This window comes from Vidua chalybeata, chromosome 7, assembly GCF_026979565.1.
Source record: "Vidua chalybeata isolate OUT-0048 chromosome 7, bVidCha1 merged haplotype, whole genome shotgun sequence".
Taxonomy (NCBI): Eukaryota; Metazoa; Chordata; class Aves; order Passeriformes; family Viduidae; genus Vidua; species Vidua chalybeata.
This window is the reverse complement of record NC_071536.1, coordinates 1,293,153-1,309,911: the sequence shown is the minus strand read 5'-3', so window position 1 is coordinate 1,309,911 and position 16,759 is coordinate 1,293,153. Positions and strand designations below refer to the sequence as shown.

The 16,759-nt window shown below is 47.4% G+C and overlaps 1 protein-coding gene across 10 annotated transcripts in view; it reads right to left on the bottom strand.

The window, feature by feature from the left end:
• The window catches only part of HDAC4 (histone deacetylase 4), a 177,948-nt gene that overhangs the window by 61,764 nt on the left and 99,425 nt on the right, over positions 1 to 16,759 (bottom strand). For 6 of the 10 annotated variants that reach the window (XM_053947186.1, XM_053947190.1, XM_053947193.1 and 3 more), the window contains 3 exons: positions 9,701 to 9,851; positions 6,669 to 6,789; positions 1,687 to 1,808 (listed from right to left, as the gene is read on the bottom strand). In XM_053947186.1, coding sequence (XP_053803161.1) covers positions 1,687 to 1,808; positions 6,669 to 6,789; positions 9,701 to 9,851 — 394 coding nt within the window. Of the gene's footprint in view, positions 1 to 1,686; positions 1,809 to 6,668; positions 6,790 to 9,700; positions 9,852 to 11,135; positions 11,254 to 16,759 lie in introns of those variants that run through there. The other 4 variants (XM_053947191.1, XM_053947189.1, XM_053947196.1 and 1 more) reach the window with 2 other exon arrangements.

The window sequence follows — 16,759 nt, the reverse complement described above, 5'->3', positions numbered from 1 at the left end:
CTTTCACTCTTTAATAATGTGATTAGCTCCATTTATCATCCTTAATTCCCCCTGTCTGACAGCAGGAGTTCATCCAGCAGGAGCTTTGGTGAGATCCCAGTTTGGGAAGTGGCATAGGGTGAGATGTGCAGATGTCTTCCTTCTCCTGCAGGAATTCCCTTCCAGGACACTGGGAGCAAGAAGGGCAACTGCTGCTCAAAGCCAATCTGACAAGGTGCCCTGAGGTGACGAGCCAGGCAGGTTTGGGAGCATGTCAAAGCCCATTTTTACTGTGGTAATGCTAACAGGGTAGGAACGGATCACCTGGCATCACAAGGCATAGGAAAGAGCTAAAAATCTCTTGGAATCAGGTTGCCCAGAGGCCCTAAGTGATAAGTTTGGTGCCAAGCGATGCTTCCCTGTGTGGAAACGCTGTGAATCCCCAGGGCAGCCTGGAAGCTCTTCCATTTCCCAGGAGCAGAGAGGAGAGGATGCCCTGTCCTTCAGCAAATACAGTTTTCTAAGCTTGGCTTTTGGAGTCCTCCAGGAAGGGCACAGTCAAAAGTACCATCCCCAAAGCCACAGGGGCACCTTTCCCAGGGAAAACCCTCATGTTGGAGCCAATTTTTGACTGGGTTCCTGTGCAGCTGAAGTGCTTGTTACTCATCAAGCAACCAACCCAAGGGGGACCAGAGACAACTGCACAGATGGGAATCCATCCATAATGGGGTAGGTGCTATGGTTCCTAGTGAGAAATTCCCAAAAGGGGAAAATTTCATCACTGAAAGGCTGGTCAGGCATTGGAACAGGCTGTCCAGGACAGTGGTGGAGTCACCATCACTGGGAGTGTTTAAAAGACCTGTGGATGTGGCACTTGGGGCCATGGGTTAGAGGCAGCCTTGGCAGTGCTGGTTGAAGACTGGATGATCTTTGAGGGCTTTTCCAACCTTAATGATTGTGTGATCTTTCCAGAGAAGCTTTTTTTGCTGTCCTGAAGTGATTCCCAGCACGGCCAGTGAGCAGAACTGCTCCCTGAGCGAGGCTGTGCCCTCACAGCTGAGCCGTTCCCCGAAGGCAGCAGCCCCAAGCTGGCCGGGTTTGGGAGCCCAGGCTGTGCTGGCTCAGGCATGTGCTACAGATCTGAGGAGCACAGCCAAGCCAAACAACCTGGTTTACATAATACAGGCTTGAGGAATAACTGACCTGCTCAGCCACCATGCAGGGAGAAGCCAGACTGAAAGAGAACTGTCTAGGTGTGAACCAAACCCTCGCAGGAAGCCCTGGTGCTCGCCCTGGCACAAACCTCCTTATTTACCTCAGGTACAAACTCGTACATAAAATGCAGATCTCCCAAGAAATGAACTTTTTCTCAGTGCTTTTCTCCCTCAGCAAAACATACTTGGGCTGGAGACACGCAGATCTCTGTGAGAGCTTTGGGTTTGGGAAAACGTCTCCCAAAGTTCGATACACGGCTCTGCTGCCTCCTGCACTCCTCAAACACCCTGGAGCAGCTCCAGGCTCCCTGGAACACTGGGAGTACAGTGACAGGTGAAGGGGGAGCAGATGGGAGAGGGGGCTTGGGAAACAAAGCACGGCCTGGAATCCAGCTTTTTGGCAGCATCCCTTCTTCTTCAGGAAAATCAGATCAGAGGAATGAGCATGATGGCAGAGATGGCTGGCAGCGTGGCGAGGGAAGGGCAGCCCTACCTGTTTTTCTGAGTGGGAAGTCGTCTTTGGAATCGTACATCCCCAGGACTGGGTGGTTGTAGGTGCCGGAGACGCCGCTTTGGGGTGGGGAGCTCTGGTCCAGAGAGCTGTGCTGGGTCTTCCTGCACAGAAGGAAAGAGAAGGAGAAGGGACAAGCTTTATACCAGTGACACGCAGAGGGGACGGGCGCAGCGCCTGCCACCTCAGGGAATGGGAAATGGGGCAAAGGCAAAGGCTCTGGCTTTCTCCTTCTGGGCATTCCTACAAAAAACCCAACTAAAACCCAATATACAGGAAGGTAGCTAACTTAGTTTTCAGTGTAAGACTCCACCTTGGCTCAGCTCATGCAGGTATTTAACCATGAGGACAAATTCTAAGACTGTAACCTGGGCCGGGTTTTGCTACATCATGCTCCTGAATCTCAGCACAGGTGAGATCTCACTTCAGCACAAGTGAACCATTTCCCTCCCCAAAATAAACCCCGGGCTTAGCAGACAGAATCCAAGGCTGAAGCATTGCGCCTGGCCAGCAGCAGCCATGCCACACAGGTGGCCTCCTGCCTTTCCTCCTGCCTGTCCTCCCGTCCCAGGAGCTCAGCAGAGACGGGGCCAAAGCACTCAGCACCTTCCCAGCTGAACTTCCCCGAGATGATAATTTATGGCTTTGTTTGAGCAGGCTGCTGGAAGTAAATTACAGTCTGTTTGCTGAGGATATTAAATAATGAATGAGTTTTCTCAGCCTCCTACCAGTTTGTTGGCTGCATCTTTCCTGCTTAATGACTTGTGCCCAGCTCCGCTGTTTCTCAGGAGCTCCACCAGCCTGGGAGAAGGCTCCAGCCAGCAGAGCAGCTCCATCAGCAGAATGACTGATTTAGCCATGCAGGTGACACTCACTGGGCTCTCACAGCTTCACTTTAAATAAACAGAATTTAAGCCCCGTATTTCTTATAAATACTCATGGATTTGGGACAACGGAAAGCAAGCGTTTTGGAAAAAACCAAAAGTGACTATTTGAAATTTTGTACTGCCTAAAAACCAAGCTGAAAATATTCTCCTACAAAAGGTTCTTCAAGGAACCAAAACAAGCCATTCCCAGCTGAGAATTGCACAAATTCACACCAGTTTCTCGAGCAGTACTAATCCCTTGAGTGCAAGTTCAACTCAAAAGTTGGCTGCTGAGATCCAGAGCATCAATTCCACTGCAAGTTAAAGCCTTCAAAAAATAAGGAGCTAATGAAATACTAGGAAAATACATTGAATTTTCTACATTATTACAAAAAAAAAAAAAAAACCTTCCGCAAATTTTATTTGAACATCAACATTTTCTACTCCCACAGACCTTCTAGTGGTAATGGGAGGTGTCCCTGCCCATGGCAGGAGGTGGAATGGGATGGGCTTTAGGGACCCTTCAGCCCAAACCATTCTGGGATTCTATGGAAGTATGAATGACTGTGGTTTCTGAACCCTCCTTCTTCATTATCCAGATTTCTCTGTACATAAAGAAAAATTATTTCTGGGGCTCTTGCAGGGCTGTGTTTCCCACACCCACCCCATGCTGTGCCACATCCCCATCCCTGAATGCCCCCACGCACACTTCAATCTTCACCTGCAATCAAAACAGAGACAAACTGAAAAAAAAAAATCCCTCCTGGGAAGAGACGTGGCTTTTTTCTGCCGGGATCTGCTCATTCCATTGCAAGGCAGCACACAGAGGTGTTTCACTCCCAGGAACCCTGGCTGCTGTGATCTGAGAGCCCTGAGCCCCATCAAGTCACACAATGACAGTTCTGGCTCTCTATGAGCAACAGACTTTTTTTTTTTTCCCCTCTTTTTTTTTTTTTTTTTTTTTTTTTTTTTTGTAATCATGACCTAAGCAGCACAATTGAGTACATTTAAGCTATTTTCATCCCTTTATCAGGCAATATGCAGGAATTCAAAGGGCCTGTTTAGATGTGTTCCAGGGCTGCTGAATGACAGATATTGAGCTCTGCAAACAGGAATACATTCCCTGGCTCCAGGACTGGGGTCTGACGCTGCTTCCAGCAGCATGCACTGGTCTGCATGCCCCTTCAGGAATGTCAGAGCTCTGGGAGGAGAAGAAATTGGACACTGCATGGAGCTTGCAGACATTCCTGAAAGCACATCCCTTCATTCAAGGCATCCTCCGTTCCCTGAGCTCCTTCAAACACCCACATGCACAGACAGAAAGGTTGGAGAGAGGATCTTGGAAGTCTTTTCCAGCCTTAATGATTTCATGACTTGGTATTTCATCCTTCAGTCATGTTCAGCAAGGTGCACTGAACATACATTCAGACATGTGTACCTGTGCTGGAATGTTTTGTGTTCACAGGCCTGGATGTTGGGATCATTCAATGTGTGATTCAATGTGTAATTTAAAATATAATTGTACCTCTCTACGTCCTCACCATGCAAAAACACTCAGTTAAACTCCCTTCCATGGCTGCTAGCACACGGAGTGGCTGCTTCCCAAGCACTGCTGACAGCTTCCCAGGGAAATCACGGAGAGCAGAAATTCCTGGGAGCTGAGCTGCCCAGTGTGTTCAGAATCCAGGGGAGGGACAGTCTGACAATGCAGTTCCAAAGAACCTCCCAGACTGGTTTGGGCTGGAAAGGATGTCAAAGACCACCTTGTTCACCCCTTTCCACCATCCCAGGTTGCTCCAAGCCCTGTCCAACCTAGCCTTGAGCATTTCCAGGGCTGGGACATCATCCTAGAGGTCTTTTCCAGCTCTAATACCTCTGTAATTCTGTGCCAGCAGAACATTTTTCCTGTCACAGCCACTGATGTCAGACCATTATGGTGCTCAATACCCTTAGGAGCCTTTTTTTTCCCCCAAGCAATGCTTTCCATTTTTTTTTTTTTTTTTTTAAAAAGGAATTCACAAACCTTAGTAAGACCAAGGGAAGTGCTTAAAAGCAGGCGTGTTGCTTCGAGAGGCTCTCCCAGCATCTGTTACCACTTAATTGCCTCACATGCTCACAGTGAGAGCGTGGAGTGGATCTCCTGCGAGCCCCGCTCGTGTGTGCTCAACCCAGCCACCACCCAACTGCATCACAGCACAGCTATGCGGGGACAGGAAGGTCTCCAGAGCTCAGCTGGTAACCTATGAGATGCCATATAAATAAATACTAATATAGCAGGAATTTAAAGGTTGATTCTCCTTTTGAGGAAAAAAAAATATTAAAAAATAGAATGGAAAGGAAAAAGTCCTCAACTTCTGCCTGAACAAGTGAAGGGTGCTTTTAAAAAGTCCTGTGCTGCTGCCATCTGCACTCCTTGAGGGCTCAGCAGGACAATTCAGCACTGAGAAAGAGCTGTGAGGCCCCAAGGCTTTGTCCATCTTGGGTCAGAATCCAGAATAACAATCCTCACCCCACCACAAAACAGATGGAAAATGAGGGGATGGCAGAACCTGAAATCTTTGTGCAATGGTTTTTGTGTTCTCTGCCTGCTGGCACCCCTGGAGCATGACAGGGAAGGGGTGTTAGGATGCCTAAGTGCCACAACAAACCCAAACCACTCAGAAAGTTCTCAGCATCAGCTGAGGGAACATCCTGAAACCCCAAACACAACGTGGCTAAAAACCTGCAGCAGCCAAGGCCTTGCATCACAGAGAATCCCAGGATGGTTTGGATGGGAAGGGATTTAAAGCTCATCTCATTCCACCCCCTGCCATGGCAGGGACACCTTCCCCTATCCCAGGTTGCTCCAAGCCCTGTCCAGTCTGGCCTTGGACTCTTCCAAGGATCCAGGGGCAGCCACAGCTTCTCCGGGCACCCTGAATTCTAACTGACCTCGTACCACTCCTGCATTAACTGTTATTTTAACCATCCCTTTAAGAAATGGAGGCTCAGAGTCTTCAACCACCTTTAATGAAATCCCCAAGTCTCAGATTAGATTTTCAGAGATGTATTATAGCTGCTCAATCTCACTTTGCCTCCAATAACATCTGAATTCTTCTGCCAACTCCACTTCAGCATTTCTGTCCTGGCTCAGAGCTGGGATAGCTTTCCAATTTCATTGCAGCTCAGTGTCTGGAATTTGGAAGCATCTTCTGGCTATGACCTCATCCTCCCTGTACACACGTTCATTTCTTAAGACTAAAAACACTGCCAGTGCTTCAGCTTGAACATTAATTTCATGGCAAAATGAAATGACTTTTGTAACTCAAAATTTCATGAATTTTGAGGTCACTAAAGCCAACATCCAAAGCACTTTGGCTTTTTATTTAGTAAAGACAGCGACAAAATCATAGCAGTGGAAACTTCCAAGTCACGTGAAATTTCTAAGTGTCTTTAGTACAATGAAAAAGTTGATTTCTGAAATTGAAACTGGAGACCAGCAGTTGAATATTTTCAGTTGAAAATGGAGATGTTGGGGCAGTTGTGATTGAAAGTGTAGACTGGACCCACTAGATGGTTCCAGTAAGAGCCAAGTAAGCATAACTTCCAAGTTTGAGAGATTAAGAAGAACAGTAAGCCTTAAAAGCTTTAAAATGCAAAGCTCAACTATCCTGAGCTGCAGGAATTCACTGAATCATAGAATATCCTGAGTTGGAAGGGACTCACAAGGATCATCAAATTCCAGCTCCTGAACATAAAAAAACTATTCCTCATTTGACTAAAGTTTAAGTTTTATAACACCAGGTGGGATCAAATCCTGAGTGAAAAAGCTTGAGCACTGATAAAAGCTGATCTCTGACTGTAGAACTTGTGAGTTTGAATAATTGTGGATTCCAGATGACACGAAGACCTCTCTCTACACACAGAGCACTCTGACACCATCACAGCAGACACAAAACCCACTCACACTGGAGCCCTCCGGAAAACGCGTTTTGGGAATGCCCAGGGATCCTGTCACTGCTCTGGCTCATCGCACAAGCACATCAGGTCTGCTCCCTCAGGGAACTGGGGACAAAGGTGGCACTGGCTGAGCCCTGCAGAAAGCCCAGCACCACTTACCCGTACCAGAAGCGAGGGTCGCTGGATATGCAGTGGTTGAGATTCCGGTGGGCCAGAGCCTTCTTCTTGTTTAACACGAATTCCTGCAATTTCATCTTCACTTCTGTGCTTGCCACTGCACCTGCGATTGAAAAAAAAAAAAATTAAAAGAGGTTATTAAATCAATTCACACGCTTGAAGGAATTTTAAATTTCTAAAATAGATCCCAAATCAAATCTTTCGTTTCCAGTCCAAAAAAAAAGGACTTTGCTTTTAAAGAGAGAAGAACAAAGTGCCTCCAGTAAGGAGCTCTCCCTTTTTATCCTTTTAGCTTGGCATAGGTTCACAAGTTATGTTTGAAAACACAGATGAAATTGGGTTTATTTCACCAGAAGAGGATGTTACACTTGCATAGAAGCACACTCAGAATAAAGCACTTGTCTGGAGTATCGCAGCTCTCTTTGAACCAAAGTCATTTAAGAAAAGGGGTCTTGTGCACCCTCAAGTTGTAAAATGTCACATCTAAAAAAGGGGAATGAGCCCAGTGGCTCATGTGTAGGTTTTTTCTTGAAAGCTCCTGTAAACAGGGGCCTCTTTGTTCCCAAGTCTCTGTGCCGACCACGGCCGACGTAACATTTCGCTTCATTTACAAGCGCGCGGATCTCTCGCTTCAGATAGAAAACCTAACATTTAAAAAAAATTAAAGAAAGGGAGTCAGTCATTCTGCAGAGCTAAAATGTCAAGTGTGTAATGCCTAATCATGATTTCCTGCACAATGGAGAGCAGGGCTGTTCCCCTGCCATGATGGATCCCAGTGATCATCGGGTTGACAGCCCAGACTCCCAGGCAGGGCTCCATCAAGGCAGCCCAAGTTTGGCAAGGGGACACGTGGAAAATGATGGTTCATCCACACCGTGGCGTAAGGCAGGAGCTCCAATGGAAAATATCTGGGCTGAGAGGAAAGGAAAAGGCCAGGGAAGCTGCCGGCTCTGCTGGGAACAAGAAGTAAAAGATCACCCTGCCGTGTTCTTGTGTCCTGTGCCCTGCTCGATGACGAGGTGACGTCTGACATGCTGGGAGAACAATTCCTGCTCTCTCCAAGAGCAGGGAGCTGCAGTGTTCCCACAAGGCACTTCCTAGAGCTGTAAATTGGTTCAAACATCAAAGCGAAAAAATTCCCTTTTTTTGGAGCCCTGTATTTCTCACCAGCTCCACAAACACAGGTTTGGTGGAAAGTTCAAGCAAAGAGCTGGAGATAAATTCCTGAGTAGCAGAAGGGGTGACAAATCCATGCTTGAAAGCCTTGTCCCTCCAAAATTGTCATCCTTAATCCATTAGCATCCTTAGAACACTCAAACCTGGCTGTGTTCTGTCAGGCTGGCATAAACCCCTTACTTAGAAGACTTGAAGTTCAATATTTTTGGAGTGTAAGGTTTACCTCCTTTACTGGAAGCTGAAAGATATCATAGAACCTCAGAGAGCTTTGGGTTGGGAGAAACCCTAAGGATCATCTAATTTCAACTCTGCCATGGGCAGGGACACCTTCCACTAGCCCAGGCTGCTCCAAGCCCCAATGTCCAACCTGGCCTTGGGCACTCCCAGGGATCCAGGAGCAGCCACAGCTGCTCTGGGCACCCTGTGCCAGGGCCTGCCCACCCTCACAGGGAACAATTCCTGCCCAATATCCCATCCATCCCTGCCCTCTGGCACTGGGAGCCATTCCCTGTGTCCTGTCCCTCCACGCCCTGTCCCCAGTCCCTCTCCAGCTCTCCTGGAGGCCCTTTAGGTCCTGCAAGGGGCTCTGAGCTCTCCCTGGAGCCTCCTCTTCTCCAGGTGAGCACCCCCAGCTCTGCCAGCCTGGCTCCAGACCAGAGGTGTTAACAAGTAAGGAGAACAAACTCCACCTCTCTCACACTCTCTTCATATTTCAGATCAGGACAATTTTAGCTTCTCTTTGCCAAATTTTGTGATGTGAGAAAAATAACTTAAGTATCCTTAAGCACTGAGGTGCGATAATGATTCTACACCACAGCACTTCTTAAATAAAAAATAACTTAAAAATAAAACTGTAGCTATGGGAACAGGATCTTCAACTTAACATCCCCAAATTCTGTGTTTTTTTCCTCTACACCTCCTTTGTTTCACCTAAAAGACGCTTTGCTTCCATTTTCCAGAGATTCAGGCATTTTAATTTCTTTTCAGATTACTTTAATGACTATGGCCAGGTATTGGTTCTAAGGAGAGGCCCAGCAAGACATGGATCAAACATCAGCAGCTGATGGGAGCAGCAGGGGGAAGTGCAAATGCTTAGGGATTCTGAACCTCTGGTCTTTCTAGCCCTTAAAAGGTCTCCCAGACTCCAGTTTTTTCCTTACTGAAAAAGTTCTTGGAGCTTTATCTTATTCCTAGTTCTCAGCCAGCATCCCATCTTCCTTCCACCACTTTTCCCATCTTAAACCAGACCTGAGGAGTTGATGGCACAACTTGGTGAGGTATTTCGAGGTATTTTTCCTCCCATTCACTTGCAGAAAAAGCCCGAACAAGCAGCCCAGAGTGTCTCTGATAAGGGACATTGTGAGGCCACAATGATCTCCTCAAGTGCATAATGACACAGAGTGGGGAAGGCATCCACAAGCTGTAACCTCCTGAAAAAAATCCCCTCATGAATGGAAATGCTTCAAAAAGGGGAGAGCTGTGAACTCAGCTATGTCTTAAAAAGAGTGAAATTCAGAGCAGCAGAAAGAGAAAAGGAGTGCAGCATGCATCTGGTGTATTTTATGGGCTTAATATTCTGCCTCCATTAGGAATGCTGCCAAAAATACTTCAAAAAATGTTAAATCAAGGGAAGAGAGAATACGCTTCCTTTTGAAAAATGCTAAAATGGCATTTAGTGAGACAAAAATGAAGATAAAGCGGAGAAATGCATTTCTCTCTTCCCCTCAATTCCCACAAGCTCCCTGTGCCCTCAAGGAGGTTTCTCCAGCTTTCTGAGGCTCCTTCACGGCTCCCATCTGCCTGTCACCACCCAAAGCAGTGGTGCTTTGGCCACTTACTCTCTTTCCCTTTCTCTTTGTTTTTCAGCTGCTGCAGTTTCTGCTCTCGGTGCTGCTTCTCCAGCTCCTGCTCCTGTCGGTGCTGCTCCAGCTTCCTCTGGTGCTCCAACAGCTCCTGCTGATGCTTCATGGCCAGCATCTCCTGCTGCTGCTGCGGAGAAGGGAAGGGAAAAGGAGTAAATTAAGACCAGCAGCCTTCCCAGAGCCAAAACAGAGGCTGCAGTCAGGTGACAACAGTGCTTCATTCATGGCAAGAAGGACAAGCACGGGCCTCCTTTGATCTGCATCACCTGATTTTAAATAAAACCCCACTAAGGCACCCTCAATATTATTTGTTGCACAGAGAAATTGTAGAAATTGTGGCTGCCCCATCCTTGGAAGTGTTCCAGGCCAGGCTGGATGGGGCTTGGAGCAACCTGGGGTAGTGGAAGGTGCCCCTGCCCATGGCAGAGGGTGGAACAAGATGGAATTTAATGTCCCATCTAACTCAAACAACACAGAGATTCCGTGATTAATTATCAAAAAAATTGCTCCAACAAATAAAAGAAATAATTCCCCAAACAATTTCCACCAGGATGGATTTTCCCTGGCCCTCTCCACTCACCCACACTCATGGGAATAATCAGGAGACGTGATGTCTAATGAAGGTAATTATTTGCAAAGCTTCCATCAGATGCGACATTCAAGGCTGGAAGCACTAAAGGCTCCTGCCCCAGTGCAAGTCCCGCCCTGGGCTCCCCAAGTCCCAGCAGCTGGGAGGTGTCAGTGTCCCCTACCAAGCTCCTGAGAAACGTGGGGTGCATCCCCAGCGCAGAGCACCCTGCTTGGGTGCAGAGGGGATTCCCACGGGGCTGGGGGCGGCAGTTTGATGCGCTCATGCTGAAATAGAGATTTTTGGAGTTTACTTAAATTAACAAAATGAATTAAGCATGTATATTTTAGCTTGTAGAGTTTAACCTTTTACTTAAGAAACCTCTGCCTGGTACAAAGGGCATAGGAAAATGCAAAATCCTGAAGCTTCTTGCATAAAGAACAATACCAGAGGAGGCAAAGAACCCAGATAAAGAAGCTCCTCTGTCTCCAAGCCTATCAAGACTGACAGACGTACTCAGATAAGCGCCAAAGGACCGAAAGCGCACGCGCAGAGAGGAAAAGTTCAAAAGTTCAGCCCTGAGGAAGACCAAAATCTTCAGCCTCAGGACCACCGAGAGACCCCCGTGCGACCACCACAGCAAACCACGCGTGCCCAGAAGGGCGTGGACTTACTTAACATGAGAGGCGAGGACAGGCGGGGCAGGGGTTGAATATGCGTGAAAAAGTTGTGCAATGTGTTGCATATGGAACATCTTTGGGAATAAAGGTGTGGGTCAGACTGAGGCTCGGGGCACAAGTTTTGGAGAGCTATCTCACTTGTGCTGGGCGCTGACGTACATACCCACTTCATAACTACCCCAGGTTGTGGAGTCGATTTATTTATTCCACGTATCGCTTCAGTGTGAGGGGACGCTCCGTGTGCTGCGGGGCTCTGGAAAAGCAGGTGTACAAACAGCACATCCCAGCAGCCTGGAGAGGAGCGAAGGGATCTCTGTGGGGCTAAAAACCGCTTTTTCTTGAAAAAGCAGGGCCGAAACGATGACTTCCCACCTTCCAGTTTGATCTGCAACCCTGCCCAGCAAGGCGCGGGCCGGGCCGAGAGCGTGGGCCGCTCCTGGGCCTCCCGCAAAGGCCCGGAATGCCGCGGCCCTCTGGAGCCTCCAGAGCCCTCCGGAGCGCGCGCCCACCCCGCACTCTTTACGTTGGCAGCTTATAAACCAAGGGATTGATCGGAGCTGGCAGCCTCCAGCCTCAACGGCCCGGCCTCTCCGGGGCTGCGCTTAATGGGGGCCTGTGCTCGGATACCACCCACCGCTCCCGCAGAACCCCCGAGGCGGAGAGGGTCGGGAGCACGGAACTGTGGAATGGTTTGGGTTGGAAGGGACCCTAAAGATCACCCCGTTCCAAACCCCTGCTGTGGGCAGGCTCCAAGCCATGGCTTTTAAGACAGGGAATCTGCTCTCTCCAAGAACATCTCAATCCATCCTTCTCCAAACCCTGACAGCTACCGCATACACAAGACTCCCACCCCAAAGTTTTTTCCTCTCCTGGAGCACATTTTCCTTTTAATCCCTTTAGCTGAGATTCTTGGGGTGCCCTGTGCAGGGCCAGGAGTGGGACTTCATGATCCTTGTGAGCCCCTTCCAGCTCTGGATATTCTACGCTCCTCTGATTAATTTGTGGCATTGCACATTTGCACCGCCCAATGCTTCAGCTGTGGATGCACAATAAATACAATCACACTATTCTATATAAAGATGGAAAAAAAAAACAATCTAAGAGTTATTTACAATCTGCCTGGCTATCTGCTGGAAACTCTCCACGGAGGAATCCCTGCTGCTGCCTGTTCCAAGCAGGCAGGCTGTTGTAAAACACCAGCAATCCAGTTATTTTGCAGTGACTGCACCTCTGCTTCCCCTCCTAATTCTATTGAATTATATGTAAACAACCAAAAATCGACACTGAAAAAAAAAAACAAAAACAAAACTAGAAAAGCAGGAAAAAAATAGAGGAAACCAGCTATTTTTGTTTTCTAATTAAGCAGCAGCTTCTACTAACACGTCTCCATTTGGGGAAAGAGTCTCTTTCCCAACTTCCAACAAGTCCACCACATGGTGGGCTTTGAGAACCTCGCCATGGAAAGTATGCAAATGAACAATATTTAATGCACAATATGGTAAAACAGGTTTTGTTATTTTTATGGAATCAGGAGCCTTTTCTCTCCATCTGCAGTCTCCTAGGCTCTGCGGGCTCTGCTTCCTGCAATGGTTTACATACATTAGGCTGCTTTAGAAGGAGCTGTGCTTTCATTGACATCTGGAGTGAAATGAGAATGAAAAGCCCAATTTGTCGCTGGATGGTTTAGGGAAGTTTCATTAGGGATGTATTGTCTCTGCTCATTTTGACCCCAGTTTCCACAAAGCCTATTCTTAATATAGTTTTTCAAATGGTTTCAAAGTTGGGAAAAAAAAATTTAAAAAGAATAATGAAGCCACGTCTCTGACTGTGCCCATGAAGAATGAAAAGATATCACTGTTGGTGTCTGCTGTAGCCTGGGAACAGAAAAAAAGAAAAAAACCTATTTGGGTGTCTTCTCTGGGTTATTTCTCCACACTTAACAGGAATGTTATGGGAAGACAAAAATTTAGGCTGGAGATCAGGAAATAGTTCTACCCCCAGAGGGTGCTGGGCATTGCCCAGGCTCCCCAGGGAATGGGCACAGCCCGAGGCTGCCAGAGCTCCAGGAGCATTTGGACAATGCTCTCAGGGATGTACAGGCTGGGATTGTTGGGGTGCCAGGAAAAACACCAGTTTCTGGTTCATTTAAAGCAATCGAGGCAAATTTGAGCAGGCACTGCCTACTCAGACCCTGTGTGCTCACCACACACAGCTGGGGCAGGGGGTTTATTCCCCAGCTGTATTTCCCAAACACTGAAATTTCATTACAAAGTGATTCACCGAGGGAAATCCCAGGATCTAAGACTAGCTCAGCCCCAAGTCTGAGGAGCACTGTGTGACAGACACACACACGCTGCATTAGGGAGCTCAGAACATCTGAATTAGGTGCTCTTGCCAAAATCAATATTTGTAAATATTCATAACTATGGGGATTCCTGCATATGTTTAATGTCACTGCTCCCACTATTTCTGAAAACTGCACAAATGTTCAACTGTACCTGCAGTTAGTGTTGCTGGTGCTCCTTTAGCATAAATTAATATTAATAAAGGTAACAGGGAGGATGCAGAGCATTTCCAGGTATTTATCAACTGTCAGCCTACCGTGAGGACTCAGCAATCCAGAGGATTTTGCTACCACATTCCTCAATTGTCTTCAGTGCTCCAGCTTGTCTGCCTGGGAAGGGGACTGACACCTTATCAATAGGGAAACTGTCACAGAGAGACCTTTCTTTAAGGAAAATGCAGCAAAAATGGTTCTCTTTAGTCTTTGCAGTGCCCTCCCAGGAAGCGTGGAGTGCTGACACCAAGATCCCATTTCTCAGAGAGAACCAGGATGGATTTCATGGAGACACACTGCATTAGGACTTCCACAACCACTCCTCCAGCTGCCAAACAAGATGTCAAGCAAAGAGATCCTTCCTGCCCCCCCGGCTCAGACTGGCTCCTGGGTGTTTATAAGAGATATTTTGAATAGCAGCAATTAGTGGAAGGGAGAGCAAAATAATTGTGGAAATAAGCACAAGCCTGGGTGAACAGAAGTTGGAATGCTTCTGGCTGATAGATATTCCCTGGCATGCAAAGTTGCTGTGCCCAGCTCCCAGTTGCATTTCAATCCACACCTGAGATCAGTTCCAGCATGGGGGGATATCAGGGAAAGGTTCTTCTACCACCTGTCCTGGCTAAATTCTACAGTTTTGGGGGGTTAAATCAGGTATTCAAAATGATCTTTGGGCTCAGGCTCTGTAAAAATAAAGTCCAGTAATAGGTGAGGATGAAGAAAAACTCTCCAAGAAAGTACACCTCAAATCACCCCCTGAAAAACCCTTGGCTATGGGTGTGAGCAAAGCACAGGCGCTGGGATTTCTGGGAGATAGATGGATTTCTGGGAGATGGATGGATTTCTGGGAGATAGATAGATAGATAGATAGATAGATAGATAGATAGATGGATGGATGGATTTCTGGGAGACAGATCTCTGGCAGCACTGCTCTGTTGGGTTGTTTCACAGTGATCCCAATGCTGGCTGGACTCTGTGCTTCATGTTCCCCCCATCCTGTTTACTGAAGTCTCAGGCTGTGCTCCAGTTTCAGGATGTGCTCTCCTGGCTCCGTGGCGGCGTGTTTGGGATATCTCCTGGAGCACCGGGGAGAATAAATCAGCTGTGCTGGGAGACGGGGAGGGGGGAACATTGTGGCTTCCAGTAACAGCCAAGACACAAAGATCTGGTGTCGGAGTCCAGAGCATCCCTTTGGCTGCTCCAGATGCCTCGAGACCCTGGCAGGGGGCTCAGGGACCTTGGCAAGAAGTCCAAAACACCTGTGGCTTCAATTTTAGCCCATGGGAGAGGTTGCCAACCTTATATGAGGAATTACAAGCCAAAAGGGATCGAGTAGTGTAATAGGGGAATTGACACAGGGTGGAAAAGTAGAATTTTGGGGTTTTTTAGAATGTAATTCAGGGGTACAAGATGGAGGAATCTGGGCGTGCCCTAGCCTTTCTTCCTTCTTCTTGTCCTCCATGTCTTGGTGTGATGGTGACACTTTTCTATTGGTCTAGGATAGGGACACACTGTCCAACACAGATTTTAGGTATTGGTACAGGAACTGTACACATGGTACATGTAACTTTGGGTAGATAATGTGGGAGACGCCCGGGGCTCGGGGCAGACTGCCATGGCTCCTGTACTAACCGGACCTCGGCAGGTCACAGAGAAAATCTTTTAGATAAGAAGAAATAAACAACCTTGAAAACTCGGCTTCATGCATTCCAGACCTTTTCTTTGGCTGCCGGGCTAGGGAAAAAAGGACTTTCATACTGCTGGGGTCTTGCCAGCAGACCCTGACAATGTGGGAGAACGAGCACCTCTCATCTCTTTTCTGGGACATGCATCGCACGTGCCCCCTTCCCGCCATCGGGCAGCTGACAGCCGGCTAATCCGTGCCAGAAATTCCCATGGGCAGGGAATTTTCTGCAGGGGAATGATCCCTCCCAGCCAGCAGCTCCCTGGGCAGGAGACTGATCTCAGTCAGACACATTGTCCTGAGAATGTCTGGTGCTCAGGTTTACAAGGTTAAACTGTCTCCAGGACCGGGAATGACGGCGAGGTTCCCTTCACGCCAGCTCCAGGTGACAAGATCCCATATTTTTACCTTGGCAGTTTTACATATGGATATGGAATTTTGTACCCCAGTCTCCTACCCATGCCATTACTTCTCCCAAAAGGCTGGAAAAGCCCTCTGAGCCCTGAATACCTGCAAAGGTTCAGCACTTTTGCATGAGCCTTTTGCTCCCTGACTCCCACTCCAGTCTAACTTTTCCCTTCCTCTGGAAGCAGAATATCCAACAGCCTTTCCAGAAAGCAGCAAGCTCCGTTTGTAGTATCCAGCACATTCAGCTCCCCCTCCAATTTTCCCCTTTAAAGCTGAGGAAAACTTTGAGTTTGCCTCTGGTGGGCTTTATGTGGTTATTGTTGAACAGGAGGGAATCAGGAGCAGGGAGTGCCCATTCCAGCACAGATGGCAATAAGTAAATCAGAAAATTTTACTTAAACCAATCCCTGTAAACAGAAGAATCACATACATTTCTGCAAAGGAGGAGCCCTAGATGTTTGATGCTAAGTAAGAGATGAGACCTTGGTCCTTGGAGGAGCAGTTATATCCTCTATGAACTGCTTTGGGGTGTTTTGGGTATTACAGGAATTCCACATTTCTGGACATGAATGGATCAGCAGTGGTGTACATTCACCTGTACACCAGGTGTACATTAACCTGTTATGCCAGGAATATTTACCTGTACATTAACAGGTAAATATTCCTGGCATAACAACAGGATCCAGTGAGGTATTTTTTTATTCCTGCCCTGATTCTCTGTATTCTCTTTGATTACTTCCAATTATTTTCTAAGTTCAAAATGAAGATAAAATTGGAGTTGAACATTTAGGTGTGGGAACTGCCAAAATATCCCTTCTGCTGCCATTTACTCTGAACATATAAACTGACAAAAAATAACCACGGTGCCCCACACGTATTTTATTCCAGAAACATCTGGAGTTCCCATTGTGCTCCTTCCAGCCAACCAACCATGGCCCACCCCAGAAGAAACCAAAAGGAAATGCTTCTTCTACCAATTTCCAGTAGCTCTGTGAGGCCCAGAGCAGACAAATTTCCCTGGATGAGCATTCCAGCTTCACTCCTGACACCACCAGCAGTGCTTGGATGGCAGGAAGATGCCTGAATTATCCCAGCCTGATGCAGGACTCCTTCAACCAAGAGATGGGGTAAAAGTTGT